The sequence below is a fragment of the Ictalurus furcatus genome, chromosome 3 (genome assembly GCF_023375685.1).
Source record: "Ictalurus furcatus strain D&B chromosome 3, Billie_1.0, whole genome shotgun sequence".
NCBI classification, from domain to species: domain Eukaryota; kingdom Metazoa; phylum Chordata; class Actinopteri; order Siluriformes; family Ictaluridae; genus Ictalurus; species Ictalurus furcatus.
The window spans coordinates 1,028,053-1,051,792 of NC_071257.1; the positions used below are offsets into that span (position 1 = coordinate 1,028,053).

Here is a 23,740-nt window from a genome sequence, read left to right on the forward strand (position 1 = left end):
TAATCTCAGGTCATATATATCCTCTTCTGAACATTATGAATTCTTTCAAACAATTAGTGCCTTAAAATTTAATACTTATCCAGCACAAAAAGATAGTACTTGAAAAAATGTGAATATTTTATTTAATTTGACAAATATACAACAAATAATTCAGGAAAATAGCACCCCCACCCCCCACCCAACATAACACAAATCATACACAATACACGTAAAGCATGAACACAACATAAGCGCAATCTTACGAACGACAGTCTGAGACGCTAATCGGAGACGGTGGAGGACAGAGGGAGATGGCCGTGTCCCAGTCTGCTGTCCAACATGTCCTTCAAAAGGTTCACCTGCTTCAGCTGAGCTTCCAGGTCCTGTTTCATCTGCACAGACAATCCGTACCAGATGTTTACATGTAGCGAATCTTTATACCACTTTCACTTCATTTTCTTCAGGAACCTCTACAAGCTTCCGCGACTCATCAGCTCCATCAGTGCAAAATAAAAAGAAAACAAACTCTCGGCACGTTCCTCCTCACCTCACTGATGCTCCTTCCCAGCGGTCTGTGTTCAAAGCGGAGTTTGGAAGCGTTCACGGTTATGCAGCTTTTTAGCATGTAGCTGAAGGCGGGGGAAAAAACCAGCATAATCATAATCGGTTAAAAGGACGCAACGTTTTTAGACAAAAAAATAACTCGAGGTAAATTACATCCTTCCTAAAAAGTTGTCAAGCTTCAAAAAAGGTGTAGTGACATAATTATGACATCATGTACAGTCAGCGATCCGACCGCTGGCGTTTAGTTAATGTTAGCGTCAGTTCGCTAAGTTAACCAGCTAGCGAACACGTTAGAGAAGTTAGCTAGCTGGTTTAAGTGCTAAAGGTGCAAGTTGAAAGAATCCAATTTTTTTTAATATATATATCGTGCTACTTTTCTAGAAGGTGTGCGTTTATTATGCAACTGTGTTTCGAATTCAATTACAAAACGCTTTCGTTCAGCGACTCTCACCAGTTCACGGCTTCTTTCAGCAAGAGGTAGAGGCCTCTCAGAGAGGACAAGTGGTGCGGCGTGGAGTGGAGCACGAAGCCGACAAAACGACGACAGCCGGAACATTCCAGAACGTTGTAAGTGCTGGGTGACAAAGGTTAACAGAAAAAAAAAAAAAACACCAACAACACAATTTTAAATAACGATCTGAATCCGAATCAAGGCTGCGCAATGGATCGCTTTCTGAACCGCTATCGTGATGCGTCTTATAGCAATGAAGCTATAAGAAACGAGCGCTCCGAGCGATCCCTAGCTAATCATCCTGACCGGATACCAGACAAACGGCACTGTTGATTTTTGCAATTAAACACAACTTTTATGTCTTTTATAAAAAAAAACAAACATTTTTTTGTGATGACGTCAAGTGACGCGTTGAAAATCTGCGGCGATTTAGAAAAATCGCAGGCTCCCGCGAATACTGTGGTGTGTAAGTTACTTCCCGTTGATTTCTGCGATCTGTGACTGTTGCTTAGCAACAGGGGGTTGGTCCAGTTATGCAAATTTGAATGTTTTTCATCAGATCAGATTACATAGTCTTGTGCAACCAGGTATAAAGAAACATATTTTCATTCAAATAAAATATACACACCTATATCCAAATCCGACAGGAACTCGTCACCTGAAACGTGTGTGTGTGTGTGTTTGGTGCATCTGTTTTGGGCTGGATTTAAACGTCCATTTGGACGGGTCGTGATATTTAATGCAATCCTGACTCCAGGTAAGTGTTTCTGTTGGTGTGTGCACAGGGCTTGGGGTCCAAATAAAGCAGGAAGAGCTTTAACCAGCAACATCACCAAGGCTTCAGCAGTGGGATTGTAGGATTGTAGGATGTAGCGCACAATGAAAGTGAGATATTTTGTCCACAGTGTCCAGCTACTTACCAAAATTTAAGAGGACCCTCCTTGTTCATCTCAAGCTTTCCTCTCACTCTTACATCCTTGCTGATTTCTGCAAATGAATCAATATTAATGAGCACACAGCCCTGTGACATTCTGCAGAGGTTATATTATGGGATATCCATGTATATTAGAGTGGACACTATATTGCTACTACATGAGCTGGATGTATTTAATGTACTTACTGAGACAAATAATGGACTTGAGGCTCTTGACCTCCCCGCAGGCTCCTAAAGAGTCCCCCAGCACCAGGTTGCACTTGGAATGAGCGCAATGAAAAACCGAGCACTTCTCATACTCCACACTGTGCTCCGTCGAGTCCTCCATGTCCCTCAGCCGAACCGAGATCATGCTGCTCTGGCTGCTGCTGTCACACGGCTCGCAGTCGCTCAGAAAACACTTGCCCTCAGACATCTTCCTAAACCAGCCAGCTTGTGTTCCTTGCTCCTTCTCGAACCTCCGCGTTGAATCCCTTCTTCCACCTCACGCACTATGGCTTCTACAAGGCTTCAATCCGAAACGACTCGTTCGACAAAACGTAGTGCACTATACAGGGTGCACGCGCCGTTACTTCACACCCTGAGTAGCGCGCTCGCATAGAGTAGAGTTGAGCTGTTTGAGATTCAGCCGCAGCGCCGACTCTCCGAGACGGAAGGGGCGCCGCCCATCGTTTACACCGCGCACCAATCACAACGCGAGAAAAGATGTCCGTTATATAGCTAGGATTGTACTCGAGCGTGTTGCGTTACGTCAAGAGCAAACCAGCCAATCAGATGGGAGCGTGGCGGTTTTTGAATTTTTCAACAATCTGGCGCGTGCAAGCAAGCCAGTGAGTCAGTCAGTCGAGTCGCGTTAACGGCTAAACAAACGATAAACTTGTACGATTGTTTTTGGGTTTTTTTTAAAAAAACTGTAATTCCTTCCAGTTTGTCGTTGAAGATGGATTTAGACTCCATGAAGTATGCAGACCTGCGGCAGCTCGCTAAAAGCGTCGGTTTAAAAGCTAACATGAAGGTAAGAGACAGTTAATTTACTCGTTTAGTTAGCAACTGTAGCTAGCGTTCGTTACAGATTTCAGCTACCGCAAGAAAATATGTGCACCGTGAGAAACGTCTGGATTTTGAAGCGGGTTTGAGTCAGCCGTGTCGTATAATTAGTATTTAGATTATTATTTACGCTAATCGGTAACAACATCCGGGTTACAACAGTGTTGGGAGGTTTGCATGATCCAAACATCCATCCCAGATGTAAAACATGAACCTCACCCAAAATACAGAAACTAGTTTTAAAATCCTAACCCAAGACTATCGGTGCAATATCATTTAATGCCGTATTTAAAAATACAACACATCTTTAACAGCACAGAGCTCAAATTATGCTGCATCTTTTTAATGGGGTCCCCCCGCCCCCCACAAGTCCTACAATATATAAATATAAATGTAGATATTGTTGTTATTAAGTGGACTAACTGCTTTTTTTTTCTTTCTTCTTCCACCCATGTACATCATTACACATTCATACACTGGCTAGTGTTAAAAAGCAAGTATAATTAACATGGACTTTTTTTTTTAATCTAAATCCGTTTTTTTAAAATCTCTTTTAGAGAATTCATTCTCTCACTCTGGAAGAGATACCTTGATTCAAGATGTTTGCGCTCTTGTGCACGCTAGTTTGGTTTCCATGGCAATGTTTTGATCCTGGTAGGGGCGTGGCTGTGCAGGTGACCTCCGCCACCCTCGAAACAATCCTTGCCACCCCATCTCTGACCACAAAGCATCTCTTTAGTTTATTACACATATGCGACTGATTAAATACAGTGATGTGATTGTGTGTGTGTGTGTGATTTTCTTGCTAGAAAGAGGAGTTTAAAAAAACATGCATGTATTCCAAATACCCAATCCCAAAATACATATGGGCGACAAAACAATGGATAGACCTGGCAACGCTGTACATGGTCTGTATGATGAACAGCATGGATAGGCACAGTAAACAAAACACTTGTGGCTGTAAGCAGCAATCCACGGGGGCCAAGCATCCTTTGTAACTGAACCTTCCCAACATCCACAGAACAATAAAGAGGCCAGAGATGAACATACTGCTCAGGTTTTATGACGGTTGTTCAATTCCAACATCTGGTGAAATCCGAATGGCCGATGCCGCAAAACGAATCCCGGCGTCAACGAGAATAAATCCCGCATCACGAGTCCTGGGTATGACGGGAGGGAGGAGAAAAATGATCGAAACAGATCCACTATATAAGAAATGAATAGTTTTAATACACGCTTCATGTTTAGTTTGGTGTGCACAGTAGCTTTACTTCTTGTTCCGTGTTTAAACAGAGTATTATTTGATTCAAAATGGTGGATAAAGGGTGACTGAAGTATTGGTATGAAAACAATGCTTGTGTTGTAAATGAGATGCCGTACTGTGTTTATTTCTCAGGCTGATAAGCTGCTGAAGGCGCTGAAGCTGCATTTTGAACAGAAGGAGAGCTCGGAGAATGTAAGTTGGTCCCAGGTGGCAGGTGAAAGATAGTTTTGTGGGGTTTTTTTAAAGTGCGTTTATTTAAGGAGTAGGTCAGTGGGATTATTAATGCCTGCCTATTGGATATACGGTGCAGTACGTAGGGTGTAGAAATGTATTTGTTTTTTATTTCATGGTATTTATGTAAGGATTTGAAGGCTCAGTGCCACATATTGCACTTGCATTATTCTACATTAACAAGCCGTTCCTCGTCTCTTCACCTCCCAGGGAAACAACGTCACCTCAGATGACGTGCAGATCCCAGAGCAGGCAGCAGCCGAGCCCAAACCTGCAAACGACGCGCTGGTGACCACACGCCGCAGAAAAAACCAGCAGGCCAAGAGAAAGTACTCTGGAAACGGAGGTGGGGCTGACCCGAATCCCAAACCAGAAGAGTGCTCGGCTCAGGCGAGTGTGAGCGGATGCGGAGCGTCACGGATCGCTTCATTTGTGAAGAAAACCGGTGTAATAATTTTAAAAGCGTTTGTTTACAGGATGACGCGAAGTCGCCCGGAGAGGAGGTGGACGAGGAGGACGGCGGTAAAAGGAGCTCCAAGAGGAGGAAGGTGTTCTCTGCTAAGGACACGGAGACTCCAGCTCCTGAGGTGAAACCTGGATCTGCTGACGATGATGCCGTCACCGAGGAGAGCGGTAAAGGTGTGTGTGGCAAGACTGTCGGTTTATTTATCGTGATTTGACATCATTTGCTGAACTTGAAGTCCAGGAGACCATCACGAGTTCCAGAGTAGGAATTTATGGGGGGGGAGCGGGGGCGTTTTCTTTTATTGACGTCTAGTCAAAAGCAGCACGAGCGACTCTTTAGACGCCGTAAACCTCATTTGATTAATTTTTTACGCAGATGTGGTTAAGAAGACTGCCGGAAAAATCCCCCGTCACGAGGGTCTGCTGAAGAAGAAAACGGCCCTGAAGCCGACCACGCCGAGTAACGTCACGTTTCATTATTTACAGTTTATGCATTGTTGCACGCCGTCAGCATACAGTTACTTGCTGACGTAACACGTGTCTGGTGGGGAAAAGTGCCACGGGTAACAGTATTAAAAATTCTCCAGACTTCAGGAAACTCCACGAGGCCCATTTCAGCAAGATGGAGTCCATCGATTCCTACGTGCAGAGGAGGAACAAGCAGATGGAGGTGCTCAGGAACTCCGTGAAGGACCTGAAGGTTTATTATTCTTCTTCACTTTGTGGTCTACTTCTTTTAATGCATCAGGATTAAAAAGTACAGTGTGCTGCTGTTTAATCAATACACGATTGGATTCGTTCCGCGAGAAACAAAAACCCCTTGGTGTGGTAACAGTGACTCCGCTTTGTCACTCCAGGCCATCACTGATTATTTTCCTCTAACAGCACAACACTGAGTGTTTTTATTTCTAACTACGCGTGGTGGTGTTTCAGGCTCAGTCAGAAAACAGTGTGAAGTCAGCGGACAACAAGACTTGTGCTGTAAGTTCAGTTTATTCACTTTTCTCAGCTCACACTTGTTTATAATTAAAAATGTTCCTGGTCTCGAATGTTCTCCGTTTGCAGAAGCCGCCGGTCAGCCGAGCCTCGCTGTTCAGCCCGGGAATGCCGGAGAAGAAAGCGGAGAAGCGCAGGGTCACCCGGGTTACCGCCAGCAAGCCAGCTATGAAGGACGGCGCCCCCTTCAGGCCGTCCGTCCTCTCGGCCAACAAAATCAACGTCAGGTCAGGAACATGCTGCGGGCTCGGGTATTGTGGGTGATCCTGGTGTTTATTGCGTGCTGACGTATTGATTTTATTTTTAAGGTTTTCCCAAACAACGCAGGACAACGAGCACAAGCGCTCTCTGGTGAAGACTCCGGCCCGCATGTCCTCCCTGTTTCCTCTCACTCCCACTCCGGGCAGGAAGTCTGAAATGAACTCTACCAAGAACACCGCTCCCGTCAACAAAACTCCAGGTCTGAGCAGTATGCGAAAATAAGCGCTGAATCGTCACGGCGTTTTAGAGACCGCGTTTGAGTAACACGTCTGCTTGCTTATTTATTTATTTATTTATTTATTACTCTTTCTCAGGATTGACCCCGTTCCTCTTCAGCGGCGGCCCGAGCACTCCGGGGACCAACAAGAAAACCGCGTTCGATCTGAAGGCGAGCCTCTCTCGCCCGCTCACGTACAAACCCCACAAGGGTGAGCGAGGAATTTTTATTCAGCAATCGGGAACGCAAAACATTCTCAGCTACTCAATATATTCCCAAAAAAATGTTCAACAACAGCTTATTAATACCAGGTTTTTTGTTTTTTTTTTAAGTATCAGGTGCATTTGTGGCATGACGACGGTGGTTTTTGGCTCAGATTTTTATTGAATTTTTTATTTTCCATGTCTGTAGGAAAGCTGAAGCCTTTCGGAGTGACGCAGGAAAACGCAGGACCGAACACTTCTCAGACGCTTCCTTCTCACCAGAAAAACTACAAACAGCACCAAGTGCAGACGCGGTCAGTGAGACCGCTGCTACTGAGTGGGGGAAACATACACTAATATAACACTGGGATTTCCTGTTTCCTTAGCAACAGTGTCAGGTGTTTGGGGGTTTTTAAGCTGAATACCATACTGGTAAAATACATCAAATAAAAACATGGGTGATTCACCTGTATGAGGACAAAAGATTTGTCCTAATGAACTGTTTTCACTGGTCTCTAAGGTGTTTCTCTCTTTCTTTTTAATGGTGATTGTGTTCTATAATAAAATCTAACTTCAATTTCAAAGCCCCCCCCCCATTGGATTGTTGTCCAAAATGGCTGCATTGTGTATCGTATGTTGATGGATTTACTGGATGAGATCGAGAATGTATGTTGAGCTTATTCACGATCCGATTTCTTCACTTTAACAGAGACGAGCGGCGGGTCAAGCACATGGAGGACAGGAAGCAGAAGAAGGAGAAGATGCTCGGTGCCAGACGTGGACTGGTGATTGCTTAACGTTCCTGCTGTGTTTTTTTTATTTATATATATATATATATATATATATATATATATATATATATATATATATATATATATATATATATAAATTTGAAAGGAATGTCAAACTGTACCTTTTTTTTTTTTTTTTTTTTTTTAAGCTTTCGTCTGTCTTATCAGTGTTTGTTTGACTTTTTCCATTTTTCTGTGTGTTCCCATGGCCTCGCTTTAAGAGAAAAGAACATTCACACCGCATGTATTTGTATATAGACCAGTCAGGATGAGTGGATTTTGTTGTTGGAGGAAAACATTGTAGTTTAAGCTCTGCTTTTATTTACTATTAAACTGATGTTTTTTGTATTGCTGTCTGTTTTTTTTATTTTCTCTTCCCCCTCCCAATGTTCATGAAATTGACTACACAACAACTTTCCATCAAGCTCAGGGACACAGTTCAGCAGCGTCTGTCTCTTCTCAGTGTGTGTGTGTGTGTGTGTGTGTGAGAAATGGGTCTCGGCTGAGCTGTTCACTCTCCATGCACATGCAAATACACTGTTGAAGCTCGACCCATCGAACTGCTCCTTCCTGTCTAATGAAGCCTAAAACCATTGCCCCGTTACCATCTGGAGCACCGGACCAATTTTTTAAAATAAATTAAAGAGAGGCTGGTGTAAGATTGGCACCATGCTGTTTTTATTGCTAAATTTCATATACAGATTTCTTTTTTTTAAATTGTACAAAATCAAGAGGTTTATCTTAGCATGCTTAGCGCATCGGTAGTGCATAGATTTAACCAAACATACTGTACAGTGTTCCCATCCTGTCACAAAAAAAAAAAAATACAACATGCTGGGGAAGAAAACAATAGAACTTTGTTCAAAATTGTGACATGGCAGTCAGGGGATTAGATTCCAGTTGGAAATAACAATTTAACCCCGTCGAGGTCACGCGTCTACTGTCGTCACGTGATCCGTTTGAACACTTAAAATAACGCACGGGTTGGATGTTAGCGAAGACCGGGTAACCGATCGGCACTGAGCTTTCACCCTTCCGCCTGGATTTTATGCATAAAGCTAATACCGGAGGGCGTGATTTATTTATTTATTAATTTATTTATTGTGCGCGTACATTTTTGTAATTTGCTTTTATTTCCATCAGCCGAGTATAGCAGCAAGCTTGTACGAAATTATTTTATTAGTGTCCACCTCCTTTAGGATCATTCCCATCATCAGGTCACGGGTTTGTACAGATAATACTGCAGATCCCTCTGGACGAGATGTATTTCAAAATAAAAAGAAAAGTTACATACAGAATGGGTTATAATAAAGCAAGTCAGATGAGTGTGTGTGTGGAGGGGGGGGGGGTCAGGGGGTATAGATACACAACCTGTTTTTTTTTTTTTTTTTTTTTTTTTAAACAGAGCTGAGGGAAAAATCAAACACAATCAGTCCACTCGCTTGACTTCACATTTTTGCGTTATATTTTCTCCGAGCAAAAGCTTCATTATTGCATGCAGCACAACACACGTGGTACCCACTTCTACCATGCAGTAGCTAATTTATCCCTCCCCCTACATTCCCATATAGAAACACCGACAGGCTCACTGGATAAACGATGTTCAGTGTGTGTGAAGAGTGTACCGTAGCGTCTGAAATGAGCCGTCCGCGTCACCGTCACCTCTCTCCTATTGCTTTCCGACTGCATAATCGGGATCTGTGCGTTTTCTGCTGATGTAGTGATAGAAAATCATGCAGTGTGCATAAAGAAGTACGTTCTCAGCCATTTTTCTCTCATGACGACGTTCCCGTACAACGTTTTTGGTTTTTAATGAACACGTGAGCTCAGTTTTGGCCTCCTGGAGAACCCAGTTTGCTTTAGTAATAAACCAACAGCCACTGATGGCTTAACACACACACACACACACACACACACACACACACACACACACACACACACACACACACACACACACACACACCACGGCTAGAAATATGCTACAGGTCATTCCACGAAACACCATTCTGGCACTATAGAGTTCATGCATAATAAGATTATTGCTTCTAAATGACGAGGGTCCGTCCGTGCCAAAAACGTTCAGAGCACTCGCTGCTCGGCCATACCGAACGATCGCAAATTAGACGTGGAGGATGTTTTATTTCTGTAAATATCCAATTAAAATGACTGGACTATAACTGGTGTGATATAAATATAAAGGGTTAGTAGATGCACCAAAAAGTAAACGTATTCCTTTACCTATTTATTTTTGTAAAAAGTACGTTTCAGGTCATTTTGACTCGAACAGAACACACCACACAGTGGGAAGTTGAAAAGTGAGTTGCGACCGTGTCGGCGTTGCTTTTCTCGTTCTCTCTGTGGTCCTGTTCCTCCCGACGGGACGCGACAACTGACGTTCGCTACGATACCATCTGGACCAGTATACGGAGCTACAACGAGTGGTGCAATGACACGACATAGGCCACACCCCCTTTTCTTGGCACAGTGGGACTTTCGGTTCTGAATCAGTGGTCAGTCTGTCATAGTAAAATTGTTACCAAAACCAGTTAAGCCTAATCGTGTGTGGAATACGATGACCTGGCAACACGGGTGGACAAATCATAAATTCATTAATGATTAAGCAAAAGCTCCAGAGGTGTAGCTGTATGCTAATAACATACTATATATATATATAACGATCGGGTATGACGCTTAGTTATGATTCGTTCTAGCAAACTTTATCGCTTTATATCGAGACTTTGCACATGACTGGGTTCGTCTGTCCCGTTGCTCCACCTCCGGTTGAAACGACAGCAAAAACGAAGACCACTGCACACGCGACTGTCCGAACGCTCCGACTAAACGACGCGGCGTCGTCATGTTTTCGGCACGGCTCGAACCTCGCGTTAAAATATCTAACTTAATGCGCAGTATGGCTTGCATATTTGTCAATGGAATCCAAAAAAAAAAAAAATAGACTTTGCATTCCGGTCACTGAGGTATTTAACTATCTACATCGGCGCTAGACGCTAGCTGACTAAACTACACGCTGACTAAAATTGATCGTGTGTGTGTGCTACGTTAAAGCTAGCCAAGCTAACCCCTCTGACGCATCCACGACCGCGTAGGAAAGACAATGCTACCTTAAATCCACTCTAAATTTTTTAATTCCTGTATTACTACCATTTTTTATTTTTCTTCACCCGCTCCTAATTTACAGCCGTGAGCACTGAGGCAACCGAGTTAGCTAGTCGCTAGTCAGGTCGTCCTGTGCTAGCTAGCGAAGATTAAGAACGATAAGTTTAAAAACAGTCGAAGGTGATTTGTCCTCTTTAGGCTCTGATTTTATCTTAAATATAATTCCAACGACTTTTTTTTTTTTATTAATAGAAAAAAAAAAATACAAGGTTCAACAAGGGGGTGGGGGAACTAGCTTCTTCTTTTTTCTTTTTTACACCAAAGAGGTCATATTTTTCGCTAGTAGAAGAAAACGATCAGATTAGACTAATTTCCAAAGACAAGAACGGAAAAAAACAAAAACAAAATGGGTTTTCTCCAAAGCTCACTATTCTCAAAGCTACACAGTGCTAATTAGCCTAACCGTCACCTGCTCAACTATTAGCTAATACGCGTTAACGTTAATATACTTCACTACAACTACTCCGCAAGCATCGAGTCCGCTCATGCATGGCCACATATAACATTGGCACGACAGATCCCGCTACCTAACAAGCGGATGAAACTATACATCATTTAATGGAAGACATTGGTGATTTTGTTGTTTGTCGCACGAACAACTCGTCACTTGTTTGTACAATATACATGTTTACCTCGAAACAGGACGCACACCGAAATAATAATAATAATAATAATAATAAAAAAAAAGGACGGACAACCGTATTGCACACAGCCCACGTCTGTAGACGCCATTTACCTTCAAACCGCGTGGATCCGGTTTCATGACAGAGAAAGAGAGAATGAAAGTGTGTTCGATGTGATGCTCGCACTACCATTGAACAATCATTAGCTATGTTACCATCTACAAATTTTAGTATATCGCATAAATACATTTTTAAAAATCCCCAAAATGCACATAAAACAAACATTTTGGCCTCAATAGAAGCAGAATGAATTCCTCGATGCACATCAAAAATAAATATATATATATATATTTTTTTTAAGTCATGTGACTTTGCCTCAACAATTCACGTGATTGGATAATCGGCTCAGGAGAGCGAAAGCGGCGGGGAACGAGACGCACCCGGAAGTGACGATTTTGTTCTCCTGAACACGTGCTTTATTCGCACATGTTTACGCGATGTTCCGATTTTTTCGCACAAGTTCAATTCGCAACTTGGATGGAAACATAGCTCCTGTGTTACGGTTAATACAACCTAGGTTTTCATCACTACAGTTCAAACACACACACACACACACACACACACACACACACTTCCAAAACTTCTTGCGAGGAAAAAAAGGAAATGGAATAAATGTAAATAAATCTGTGATTTCCATCATAAATGGCTATGTTTACATGCAGCCCAATAATCTGTCAATAATCCGACCGAGAGCTCCGTTACAACCGGGTAAACCGACCGAGGCCAATCGGAATGACACTTCTATCCAAATTCAGGGTAAAACTGATAAAACCTACATTTCTTGTGCAGTTATTCATAAAAACTGAAGGCATTGTACCGCGTTTTATTATTGATATTCCTCTTATTGTTCTTATTATTTTTTCCAACAACCAGAGCTCCTGAATCTCGGGGCAAATACGAAACGCTGAGCGACGTCTAGCAGTCGCACTCGGACCATGTTTTTCTCCGCTCTGTTACGGTTTATAAACGGAATGATCCGAACTAATTCCTTCGGACTGGTGAAAATCTTCGCGCGTGAACGCGGGCCATCGACCCAACACTGAAATCGAGCGAGTTCCAAGTCCATCGCCGCAACGAGCCGGTGCGTAAAATATTCGACAGGCAAACGATGACCTTCCTTAAACGTAATCCCAAAGCTTCTAGGATTATAACCCAGACTATACATCCCTCCTAAATTCTGTAAGCTTCGAGGAAAACGTCCAGAGATTTCCGTTTTTCAATACTGTACGACTTCGTATGTAACGTGAATGATTTCATCTAGGTAAAGCTTCTTCGTGACTATATGTAATGTTATAAGCAATATACAAATGAAACAATATGACTTGAATACCATGTCAGCGAGCACGATCAGGATGCGTTTAAATATATAGCTGACTGGATATAGTTGTTTTGGAGGGGTGGGGTGGGGGAGGGAATAGTGAAGTAAACAATTCAGCATTCTCCTGGGATGAAAAAGAGGGGAAAACAACTAAATTAAAACTTGAGAGGAAATAAAAGTGGCCTGGACTCCACCGATGATGTCATCCTCCTGGATGGATGGTGCGTGAACTGCTACCCGGGCATGATGTTTAGCAGATCTGAAGGAAGCGAGCGTAGGACAGGCTTCGGCATGCTGCTGACCCACTTCTCATCTGCACAGTAATAATACACGCTGAAACCAAACCAAACCGAGTGATTAAAATCAGACCACAAGTCGTTCCGTCCCGAAACTCACCTGTGGGCGCTTTCCCCGTAGTCTCACGCTCACGCATGTCGAACTCTTCGTCTTACCAGGCGGCAGGACGACTTCTACAGAGACACAACAGTTTGTTAAAAAAAAACAAAAAACAGACAGACGTACACACCAATGCTCTTCCGAACAGGGCTGGTCAGTTCCGGATTGTGATTGGCCAGAAGGTGCCGATTCGTTTTCTATAACCACAGCTCTGACAGTTGCTCAGGTTTATGTTAATGCGCTCGTTCTAACGTGTTCTCGTGTTTTTCCATACCAACACCTCGTTCACGGGGACTTGCACTAGGGTATAATTGTTGAAATGTCGAAGCTCGGACACGGGGAAGTGTACAGGACAAAGGAAGACTTTACGCGGCTGGTGACGGAACGACCGTCTGTAGCCGCTATAGCGTACGCGAGAGCAGGCACTAACGTCTCGCAGATGTTCTACTACAATTTGGTGGCGTTTAACAGATTAAATGTAAAATAAAAAATTAAAAAATAGGCTGTACCAATTTTCAAACGACCACATTAGGAGAACATGGAGTAAACAGAGGTTTACCATCAAACTGGAAGTCATGTGGATGATCATACAGGTGGACTTTAAACCTAAAATTGGAAACACAGACCATCACGGCTCTCTCACCCCACCACCGAGACTTCCGTAGCTCAACCGTGTCGTGTTCAAGCATGAAGATAATTTACAGGAACGATTTCGGCTTGAGCTAGACCGTGCGAAAGCAATAAAAACCAATGAACGTGTCCTGGCTGCTGTACCACCTGCAGGGTGGAGGAAACCTTGTGTGAGTGAATATGATTTTTCTCTTTAAGGAGCTTACATTCCTTCAGTCTCATCAGGGCTGTAGGTTCGAACTCCATCACCATCTGGAAGAATTTGAGGGATGTATTAAAAGGTTTTGTGCTGATGATCAGAAGGTTGTGGGTTTAAATCCCAGACCCTTAAACCTTGTCACGTGACCAGAGGTTTTATTTAGCAAAACAATTCCTCCGTTGCGTTCTTTGCGGATTAGTAAAGCATTTACTTAAATGAGAAATCAGAAGTGACGTAGTCTGTACTGCAGGAATGTGTCGGTATTTGAGACAAAATAATCATAAGGTTTAATTACCGTGTAAAATAATGAGCGGGTTATTACAGGGTGTAATTATCCCACACAGTGTTTATACGCGTCCAGCTGGTAAACAAAGAGCATGCAGTATGTGTGGAAATAAAACGGATAAAAGCATCATACCGCGTCTCTTCTTGACTAGCTTTTCAGTGTGATGATAAAGGACATGGGTTAAACTCCATCTCCGCGCGGTTCGTGGCCAGGTTTGTCCGCTTTATCCAGGCCCGTTGTCCATCGCCGACAGAGACAAGCTACGCCATTTCAGCTCCTGATAGTTACTAAATTCCACTTCCGGGATGACCTTCATCGTGACGTCATGACGCTGCCGCTCGCTGATTGGACAAGCGTTCCATCAGTCGGTCGTTAAGCCCTGCCCTTTCGCATCCAGGCTAGACGAAGCCACGCCCACATTCCGTTATATCCATAAGGTGAACGTCGTACAGAGGCGAGTCTTATAAAGTGGTGCAGGGATGACGTCATTTTGTACCGGAACCCGGAAGTTAGCGCCACACTGGTTCCCTCGAGAAAAATCTAATAGGATTTTCCCATAGGGTTTTGGATTATCGCAAAAATCAAAAATAAAAAAGCTCTGTGATCAACAAAAGTTTACAATATTAACACGTTTGGTCCATTAAGATAATTTTAACAAATGAACACAACTTTTATGAAGTTTGAAGCCTAAATACAATCGGCAGAAATAAAAAGCTAACCCTACACTATAAACGAACTACACCACGGTCGCTCGACTTCAACGTCACCATCACCAAGCTTCCAACAACTTTTCCAAACTTGATTTAAAAACATTTTCCATAATACAGATTTACTCTGTGGATGAATGTTCATCCAGATTTATTTTTTTGGGGGGGGGGGGGGTTTTGTGCACAGCAAACCCGAAACAGTTTATCTGGTTTATCAAAGTTTTTTTTTCCTGTTTGTCTTGATGACGTTTAATGTCCCCGACAACGTCCCATTTAGCAACTTCTTAGCAACCTCCTTTTTCAATACACGTAGAAGCTTTTTTTTTTTTTTTTTTTTTTAAATCATGAGAAGGGTATTACTGGTATATTTTATGTCATAGAATAAAACGTGAAAATATTTTGAGCTCGTGTTCACCACAGACCTTATTTCAGGCTTTTAACCAAAATACAATTTAAAAAAAAAAAACATTGACTTCGGGACGATGGAACCGGAAGGACTAAAATGCTAACTCGTTTAAGGGTTTCGGCGTTACAAAATGACATCATCCCTGCACCACTCTATGTCAAAACAAAACAAAACAATACAAAGGAAAATGTTTTATTTATCGGTTTGATAGAAGCATATTTTTGGTTACTTTAGCTTTAAGGCGATCTTAAATTGAAATAGGTGAAATAGTAATAGTCACAAAAAATAAATTAATTAAAAAATCCATTGTTGGAGCTATTTTCAAGTTTATTATTATTATTAATAATAATAATAATAATAATAAGTATTATTATTTCACACACGTGATACTTTCAAAGTGCTGTACAAATCAAGTAGTAAAAATTCTAATTAAGGGATAAAATAATAATAAAAAGTGGATAAGATAAAAGATAAATAATACAAAAATAATTGTAAGGAGATTTAAAAAGTACACCTGTGTTGAATAAAATAAGAGAAATAGATAGATAGATAGATAGATAGATAATTGGGGTATAATGGGGTCCTGGGGTAATTTCCTATTTTACACCTGCGTCCTCTGTGGTGGAACGTCGGACGGCGTGGCGTGGGGACGTAATGATGCTTGCGTTCATTGATCTATGTTCTATGACATGTTAAACGTGAGCATGAAAGGAATATTCTAAAAGTGACTCATGTAAACACCTTAATCAGAATACTGTCTTATTCAGAATAAGGTCAATAATTAGATTATTGCTGTCCGTGTAAACGTAGTCACTGAGAAGATGTATTAAAAACTGGTCCGATCCGGACAGGGCTAAACAAAACCGAAACAAAAGCTGATTTTCTGGATTTTTATTTTTGGTGTGTTCTGCGCCTTTAAGACACGCACGCCCCCGCCTCTCCTTCCTCCTCCCTCGTGCACGCGCCTTCCGCACCCCTCCCCTCCCCTCCCCTCCCGTGTTGTTCTGCCTCACCATGAACATCAACATCAACATGAACATGTTCAGCACCAAATATCCGCTTAGCGACTTTAATTAACAAAACAGCAGCAGCGAAACCATACTAGGAATAAAGTCTAACATTTCGGTAAGACTTATGCTGCATCTTTTTTGTTTCATTAACTGTTGAAAGATGAAGTTGAAAACGCGCGGACGTTAGGCCTCGGTTCTTTGCAGCTCCTGTCCTGGATGAAAAATTTATTTTAAAAAATTAAAAGATCTCAGTCACCTAACAAGTGCACGCTGCACACTTTTATTCTAATCGTGCTGAATTCACTTCCGCGTCAGAAAGCTGGCATCAGTCCTGCACTGAAGCTCTGCATGCTAACAGCGCTAATCATGCTAACAACAACAACAACCTTTCTCCATTTTCAAAGGATTTAAAGAGTCAGTTCGGACCTTCCACGCGCTGCAGGAGCCAAAAACTGTAAATATACCGTAGATGTGCACGAGACAAGGGCGTGCCCTCGGTCTTGCACACTTGTACAGCGTTAGCCACTTAGCCAGCTAGCAGTGTTTAGCATTGACATGTTTAGGAAGTTCATGATTTAGATGGAGTATTATATCTCTATGGAAATAATCGCCTAAATGACGTAGGTATCGCGGTTTGCACTACGCACGAGACCGGGGGCAGACCACGGTTTATTGTTTGCAATAGTTGTATCTTCATCCTCAGCAGAAGAACAACATGTCAGCAGGTTTGTTTTGGTGAACAGCAGCACAGCATGTTCAGGTTCTCTGCAAGTCCTGCTGTCTGTGGAAACATAAACGTTCAGGAGAAGTTCAGTCCCGGGCTCTGCGTGCTCCAAGAGTCGCCTGATGACGTCATAGTCGAATTTGAATATTCATTCGATTCATTATTGCATGTCCAAACATGTTATCTGACGAAGGAAGGATTTCTGAAGAAGTCCAAGCCCTGTCCGCAGGCATTCACACACATATATAGTATTAAACATAGTGTTTGAGCATTTTTTTTGGGGGGGGGCATTGATTAATTAAAACATTCGGGGACAGCAAGTCGGTATGATAGCAAGTCAAGTCATACCGACTTGCTGTCCTCGACCGTTTTAATTAATCAAAGCGATGCGACTCGGTGTTAATATGCACCTTATTATCGCTCTGCGTCAGTGTTATGAAGCATGCAGTCGGTCTGCATTCTGGAAAAAAGAAAAAAAAAGAAAAACACACTGCCTCATACTCCTCTACTCTGCGCACTTTGCTTCTCTAGAACACAATCATAAATCTTGCATGGTAGCACTACTCGTATTGTTCTCCGCTTGATGCATCACTGCGCTTGTATTTCCTCGTTTGTAAGCCGCTCCGGATAAAAGCGTCCGCTAAACGAATAAATGTAAACGAAAAAGGAAACGTTGCCCGAGATACGCTCGGACGTGTGAACGTGTGACGGAATTTCCCGCGGTAATAATGGCGTGTTGTGTCACCTAGACGGCACGTAGATGTTCGTTGACTGCTTCTGAATCTATTCACGAAAAAGAGCGCTGTAACAAATACGGAAAAAAATTACGAAGAACACAAATACGGAAGGAAAACTCCTCCTGCCGTGCTTGCTTGTTGTAGTTGTGTCAGTTCGGTCGATTCTTTTAATCCAGTAATCGCGTTTAAAGGTGCGCTAGGTGCTCTTTTTTTCCCCAAGATTAGGTCTCTAACATGAGTCAGATGTTTGAATGATTCCTGCCAATGTTCATTAAGCTCCGCCCCCAGGATCTCCAGTGGCCCATAGAATGTCTGTAAAATGACTGACAAGAGGCGCATCCGAACACAGACGAGCATTACTGACCGGAAGTCAGTTTTCCAAACGTGTTTTCTCAGCAACTTTATAAACTTTTGCTGAGGCCATGACTTAATCGATTGGGTTTTTTTTTTAAATCATGTCCTACATATCTTTTAGGTTATTTGTATGAGCAAGGAATAATAATAATAAAAAAGAGTATTGCACTTTTAATGCAGTTTAATTGCTTTCTTGTAATTGTTTAAAAAATGATTGTGGACTTGTTGGTTTGATGTTATGTGCTGATGATGTGCTTCATCTTGGTCCAGCTCGCACCTGAGAGAGAGAGAGAGAGAGAGAGAGCGTGAGAGCGAGAGAGAAAGTTGGAGTGTGTGGAATGGCAGGAGGAAGAAGAGGAGCGAGCCGGACGACGTACTGTCGTTCTCCGCTGGGCAACGAGGCAGGATCCCTCAACAACAGCAACCACTCCACCAGCTCACCTGTGACAGGTGTGAGGTCACGGACGAGGTGAGATCCGTGTGTGTGATCGTCTAGTGTTACATCCGCAAGCTATATGTTTTCACGTAATGTTAAATGTCAAACTTTTTAGCATGGCTCATGATTTTATAAAAACGTTGTATAAAAATGGGGTGTGTGTGTGTGTGTGTTTTGGTCAGCAGGAACAGTTCGGGACCGGGGATCGCCAGCCCCCCTCTCGCTACACAGACGGTGGTCCCTTTGAAGCACTGTAAGATCCCCGAGCTCTCTGTGGACCGCAACGTGATGTTCGAGCTGCACCTCCTCTTCTGCCACCTCATCGCACTCTTCGTGCACTACGTCAACATCTACAAGACGGTGTGGTGGTACCCGCCCTCACACCCGCCCTCACACACATCGCTGGTGAGTCTCTCGACCCTCAGGGAAAGGGCTGTGGCCTTTGGTCCTGTAAGTCACACTGAAGGAGGAGGCACGGCCTCGGAGCTTGCCAGTCTCTTAGGCGGAGGAGGCGTGGCCTTGGCGCTTGCCAGTTTTTTTTGAAGGAGGAGGCATGGCCTCAGCGCTTGTCAGTCTCAATGAAGGAGGAGGCGTGGTCTTGTGCTTGTCAGTCTCAGTGAAGGAAGAGGCGTGGCCACGGTGCTTGTGAGTCTCAGTGAAGTAGGAGGCATGGCCTCGGTGCTTTCCAGTCTCTATAAAGGAAGAGGCGTGGCCACGGTGCTTGTGAGTCTCAGTGAAGTAGGAGGCATGGCCTCGGTGCTTTCCAGTCTCTATAAAGGAGGAGGTAGGGCTTGTCAGAGACAGTGAAGGAGGAGGCGTGGCCTCTGTTCATCAGTCCTAGTGAATGAAGAGGAGTGGCCTTGGTGCTTGTCATTCTTAGTGAAGAAGGAGGCGTGGCCTCGGTGCTTGTCAGTTCTAGTGAAGGAGGCGTGGCCTCTTTGCTTGTCCCACTCAGTAAAGGAGCAACACTTCTGTGCTGTCACTCTTGTAATGGAGGTGCTATATTGCCTCATCAGCTGGCAGAAGAGTCGCTAACACTAACTATATATATTTTTTTCCTTCCACAGAACTTCCATCTGATCGACTATAACATGCTGGTGTTCACCATCATCGTGTTGTCACGCCGGCTCATCGCAGCCATCGTTAAAGAGGTAATGAACAGCTCATAAAGTATTCAGAACAGCAGCGTCGATAATGAGAGCGGTGTCTGTTTATAGCACATTTATAGCGTCTCATCTTCATTTCTTCTTTTAAACAGCAGCTCCGCAAATCGAGCCGCGAGTTCTCAAGTTACTAACAAATGAGGGACATTCCCTTTCTCTTTATTTTTCCTTCTCACTCAAATCCTGTCTCTCTCTTTCATGCTCCCTCACTCACTCTCTCTCTCTCCCTCCCCAATTCACATCCTCGTTATATTCTCTCTCTCTCTCCCTCTCTCTCTCTCTCTCTCTCTCTCTCTGCAGGCATCTCAGAGCAGGAAGTTTCCTCACTCTGTCTTCCTGGTGACGGCTCGCTTTGCCGTTTTGACGCTCACCGGCTGGATTTTGTGTCGTTCGCTCATCCACCTCTTCAGAGCGTACTCCGTGCTCAGCCTCCTGTTCCTCTGCTACCCGTGAGTCCTCGTACTATTCATCCTGTTATTACACAACTATTACACGGCTAGTACATCAACACACACACAGGGGCTTGTGCTCCTTAAAAAGACAAAAAAAACCAGAACTCAGACTGTGGTATTATTATAAGTGATCTAACCCAGTGGTGCCCCTCTCTCTCTCTCTCTCTCTCTCTTTCTGTCTCTTTCTTTCTTTCTCTTCTCCAGTTTTGGGATGTATATCCCTATCCTCAGACCGAGCAGTGACGTCCGTCTCTCCCCCATCGCCTCTGTCGGCTCCAGAGACATGGGGGCGGGCGTGGGCTTGTCCGCGGGGCGGGACTACCTCTCTGTGCTGAAGGAGACGTGGAAGCAGCACACGAGCCAGCTGTACGGCATCCAGCCCATGCCCACGCACGCCTGCTGCCTCTCACCCGACCTCATCCGCAAAGAGGTCGAGTTCCTCAAGATGGACTTCAACAAGAGGATGAAGGAGGTGCTGGTCAGCTCCATGCTCAGCGCGTATTACGTCGCCTTCATTCCTGTCTGGTTCGTCAAGGTGCGAGTGCTGGGTTTCACACAGTACTGGATGAAAGTTTCAGTATGTCCAGTGACTTACAGAGAGAATTGTGTTCAAATTTAATACACCACATACAGATTACAGAAAAAAAATTCTCAAAGACCTGTAAATCATCGAGAAATGCCTACTTAGCTACCTAGATAGAAGACACTTTTGTGTACTGAGGTACTTGGATGGATGGATGGATGGATGGATGGATGGGTGCTTGGTGGATAGTTACTTAGGTGAATGGTTGGATAGGTAGAGTAGAGGGGTAGACATTTATTGGATAGATAGAAATACACTTGGGTTGATTGTTGGAAAATTATTTAAATACTTTGGTGGATGAATAAGAAGTTACATGGGTAGATGGTTACTTGGACAGATGGATAGATGGATAGACTAATTATTGAATACTTGTTTTAAAGAATGGGTGGATGGAGTTTTACTTGGGTAGATAAGTGCATGGATGGATAGACGGCTATTTGTTTGGGTAGATAAGTGATCGGATATGTACTTGGATAGATAAGTGGAAGGATGGATGGCTGTTTGGGTAGATAAGTGGATGGATGGATATGTACTTGGATAGATAAGTGGAAGGATGGATGGATATGTACTTGGATAGATAAGTGGAAGGATGGATGGATATGTACTTGGATAGATAAGTGGAAGGATGGATGGATATGTACTTGGATAGATAAGTGGAAGGATGGATGGATATATACTTGGATAGATAAGTGGAAGGATGGATGGATATATACTTGGATAGATAAGTGGAAGGATGGATGGATATATACTTGGATAGATAAGTGGAAGGATGGATGGATATGTACTTGGATAGATAAGTGGAAGGATGGATGGATATATACTTGGATAGATAAGTGGAAGGATGGATGGATATATACTTGGATAGATAAGTGGAAGGATGGATGGATATATACTTGGATAGATAAGTGGAAGGATGGATGGATGTGTACTTGGATAGATAAGTGGAAGGATGGATGGATATATACTTGGATAGATAAGTGGAAGGATGGATGGATATATACTTGGATAGATAAGTGGAAGGATGGATGGATGTGTACTTGGATAGATAAGTGGAAGGATGGATGGCTGTTTGGATGGGTGGATGAAGAGCTACTTATGTAGATGGATGGATGGATGCATGCATAAATCAATAGGACTGATGGATGCATTGCTCGAAGAATGGACTCATGGATGGATGGATGGTTGTTTGGATAGAAATGCAGATAGTTCCATAAATGGATGGGTGGACAAAGAGTTACTTGGGTAGATGAATGGATGGGTAGATGCGTAAACCAGTAGGACTGATTGATGGATGGCTGGAAGGATGGGTAAATGGATGGATGGTTACTTGGGTAAGTGGAAGGATGGATGGATGATTGGATAGGTTGATGAAGAGTTGCTTAGGTAGATGAATGGATGGATGGATGCATAAATCATTAGGACTGATGGGTGGATGGCTGGAAGGATGGATGGAAAGTTACTCAAGTAGATAATTGTATCGATGGTTAGAGGTTCCTGTCACTGCTATGATTTACCATTCTGTCTCCATTGGCTGTGTGTGTGTATTTTGTAGAGCACTCAGTACGTGGATAAGCGCTGGTCGTGCGAGCTCTTCATCCTCGTGTTCGTGAGCACGTCGGTGATCCTGATGCGCCACCTGCTGCCCCCCCGCTACTGCGACCTGCTGCACAAAGCCGCCGCTCACCTGGGCTGCTGGCACAAAGTGGACCCCTCGCTGTGCTCCAACGTCCTGCAGCACACGTACGTCTCAGTCAGGGCTCACACAGGGGTCAGGATGTAGGCACGGGTCAGTCTCTGGATGAGCAGGATCTCAGACCGTGTCCTCAGCAGCAACATTGTGCTGGATCTATATCGTGATGTATCGTTAAACCGATTATGGGAAACGTACGCGACTGTTTTTGTCCTGTTGTTCTCGTATGCTTTCAGGTGGACAGAAGAGTTCATGTGGCCACAGGGGGTGTTGGTGAAACACAATAAAAACGTGTATAAGGCCATGGGCCATTACAACGTAGCAGTGCCTTCAGACGTCTCGCATTATCGCTTCTACGTAAGTCTTCACACACACGCCAGGTTCATCTTAGTTTTTACATTTCCGGTTTCTTTAAAAACGCTCCACTCTTTCGGTCTTCCTCTCTTTCTCTCTCTCTCTCTCTCCTACAGTTTTTCTTCAACAGGCCTCTTCGAATATTAAACATCCTCATCATCCTGGAAGGAGCCATGATATTCTATCAGCTCTACTCGCTGATGTGTTCGGAAAAGTGGTACCAGACGATATCGTTAGCGCTGATCCTCTTCAGTAACTACTACTCCTTCTTCAAGCTGCTCAGAGACAGAATCGTGTTGGGAAAAGCGTACTCGTACTCCACCTCGTCAGACCACAAAGTCAGCTAGACGCTCGTACCTGAACTCCCGTCACGCCAGCGGCCGAGGACAGAAGCATGCACCAGAGCTTTTTATTTTTTCTATAGCTTTTTTGTTTGTTTGTTTGTTTGTTGTTGTCACTCTGTTTATGTTCTGACCTGCCATGGAATAAAAAAAGAAAATATTTTTGTATTCCTTCACTCGTCTGGATCTCTGATTCTTCTGCTGTTTCGATAACGAATAACATTGAACCGATTCTAATACCAGTCTGAATCACACACACACGCAATACTGACCTCCAGTGCCATGTACTTCTCAGTAGCACAGTTGGGTGCGAAAGTTTGCACGCCCTTACGACGTGTAAAGTGCATGTTTAGAAGAAATGAATGAGTTCTGAAGTTTGCGTCCCCCTTTTTCGGCATGTCATATACAGGCTAATAACTCGCGTGTTCAAAAAACGTTCTTTTACAAAGGTATTTAATTTTTTCATAATATTTTACTTCGATTTCGGCGTTCTGTTGTTACATTATTTTGTGTGTATTTTTGTAGATAAACGATAAAATATAAGGAACTTCTTATATAAGGAAACTATCAAGCATGACGATCCGCATAGAGAACAGAACTATTGGTAGCTTTTACTCTAGAGAACATCTGATTTATATGAATTATTTTTTTCTTAAAAATTTTTAAGGGAAAAAAAAAAATACCACTCGTT

At 43.2% G+C, this 23,740-nt stretch overlaps 3 protein-coding genes and 1 long non-coding RNA gene across 9 annotated transcripts; 2 read left to right on the forward strand and 2 right to left on the reverse strand.

Annotated features, from left to right (window-relative positions):
• Window positions 1-204: 204 nt before the first annotated feature.
• oip5 (opa interacting protein 5) lies at window positions 205-2,722 on the reverse strand. The gene is made up of 5 exons (XM_053620269.1): window positions 2,115-2,722; window positions 1,915-1,981; window positions 995-1,117; window positions 527-608; window positions 205-371 (listed from the first exon to the last, which is right to left on the reverse strand). Exons 1-5 carry the CDS (start codon window positions 2,341-2,343, stop codon window positions 261-263), a joined length of 612 nt encoding a protein of 203 aa, XP_053476244.1. The 5' UTR covers window positions 2,344-2,722; the 3' UTR covers window positions 205-260.
• Window positions 1,733-7,434, forward strand: nusap1 (nucleolar and spindle associated protein 1). 3 transcript variants are annotated; one of them, XM_053620265.1, is made up of 13 exons: window positions 1,733-1,751; window positions 2,856-2,943; window positions 4,372-4,431; window positions 4,681-4,860; window positions 4,947-5,109; window positions 5,312-5,395; window positions 5,523-5,635; window positions 5,869-5,916; window positions 6,001-6,158; window positions 6,240-6,391; window positions 6,507-6,620; window positions 6,821-6,926; window positions 7,322-7,434. In XM_053620265.1, exons 2-13 carry the CDS (start codon window positions 2,869-2,871, stop codon window positions 7,407-7,409), a joined length of 1,341 nt encoding a protein of 446 aa, XP_053476240.1. In that variant the 5' UTR covers window positions 1,733-1,751; window positions 2,856-2,868; the 3' UTR covers window positions 7,410-7,434. The 3 variants fall into 3 exon arrangements, with proteins under 3 accessions (XP_053476240.1, XP_053476239.1, XP_053476241.1); XM_053620264.1 differs by lacking the exon at window positions 1,733-1,751 and having other exon boundaries at window positions 2,746-2,943; XM_053620266.1 differs by lacking the exons at window positions 1,733-1,751; window positions 5,869-5,916 and having other exon boundaries at window positions 2,746-2,943.
• Window positions 7,435-8,059: 625 nt separating this feature from the next.
• Window positions 8,060-14,651, reverse strand: LOC128605124 (uncharacterized). The gene is made up of 3 exons (XR_008385468.1): window positions 14,225-14,651; window positions 12,978-13,051; window positions 8,060-12,894 (listed from the first exon to the last, which is right to left on the reverse strand). It is a non-coding gene; the product is annotated as an uncharacterized LOC128605124 (long non-coding RNA).
• A 1,374-nt stretch (window positions 14,652-16,025) lies between these two features.
• On the forward strand, window positions 16,026-23,225 carry tmem39b (transmembrane protein 39B). 4 transcript variants are annotated; one of them, XM_053620270.1, is made up of 9 exons: window positions 16,026-16,330; window positions 18,301-18,499; window positions 18,649-18,871; window positions 19,534-19,617; window positions 19,930-20,078; window positions 20,286-20,616; window positions 22,217-22,404; window positions 22,591-22,711; window positions 22,825-23,225. In XM_053620270.1, exons 2-9 carry the CDS (start codon window positions 18,369-18,371, stop codon window positions 23,053-23,055), a joined length of 1,458 nt encoding a protein of 485 aa, XP_053476245.1. In that variant the 5' UTR covers window positions 16,026-16,330; window positions 18,301-18,368; the 3' UTR covers window positions 23,056-23,225. The 4 variants fall into 4 exon arrangements, with proteins under 4 accessions (XP_053476245.1, XP_053476248.1, XP_053476246.1 ...); XM_053620273.1 differs by having other exon boundaries at window positions 18,652-18,871; XM_053620271.1 differs by lacking the exon at window positions 16,026-16,330 and adding an exon at window positions 16,481-16,669.
• Window positions 23,226-23,740: the final 515 nt, after the last annotated feature.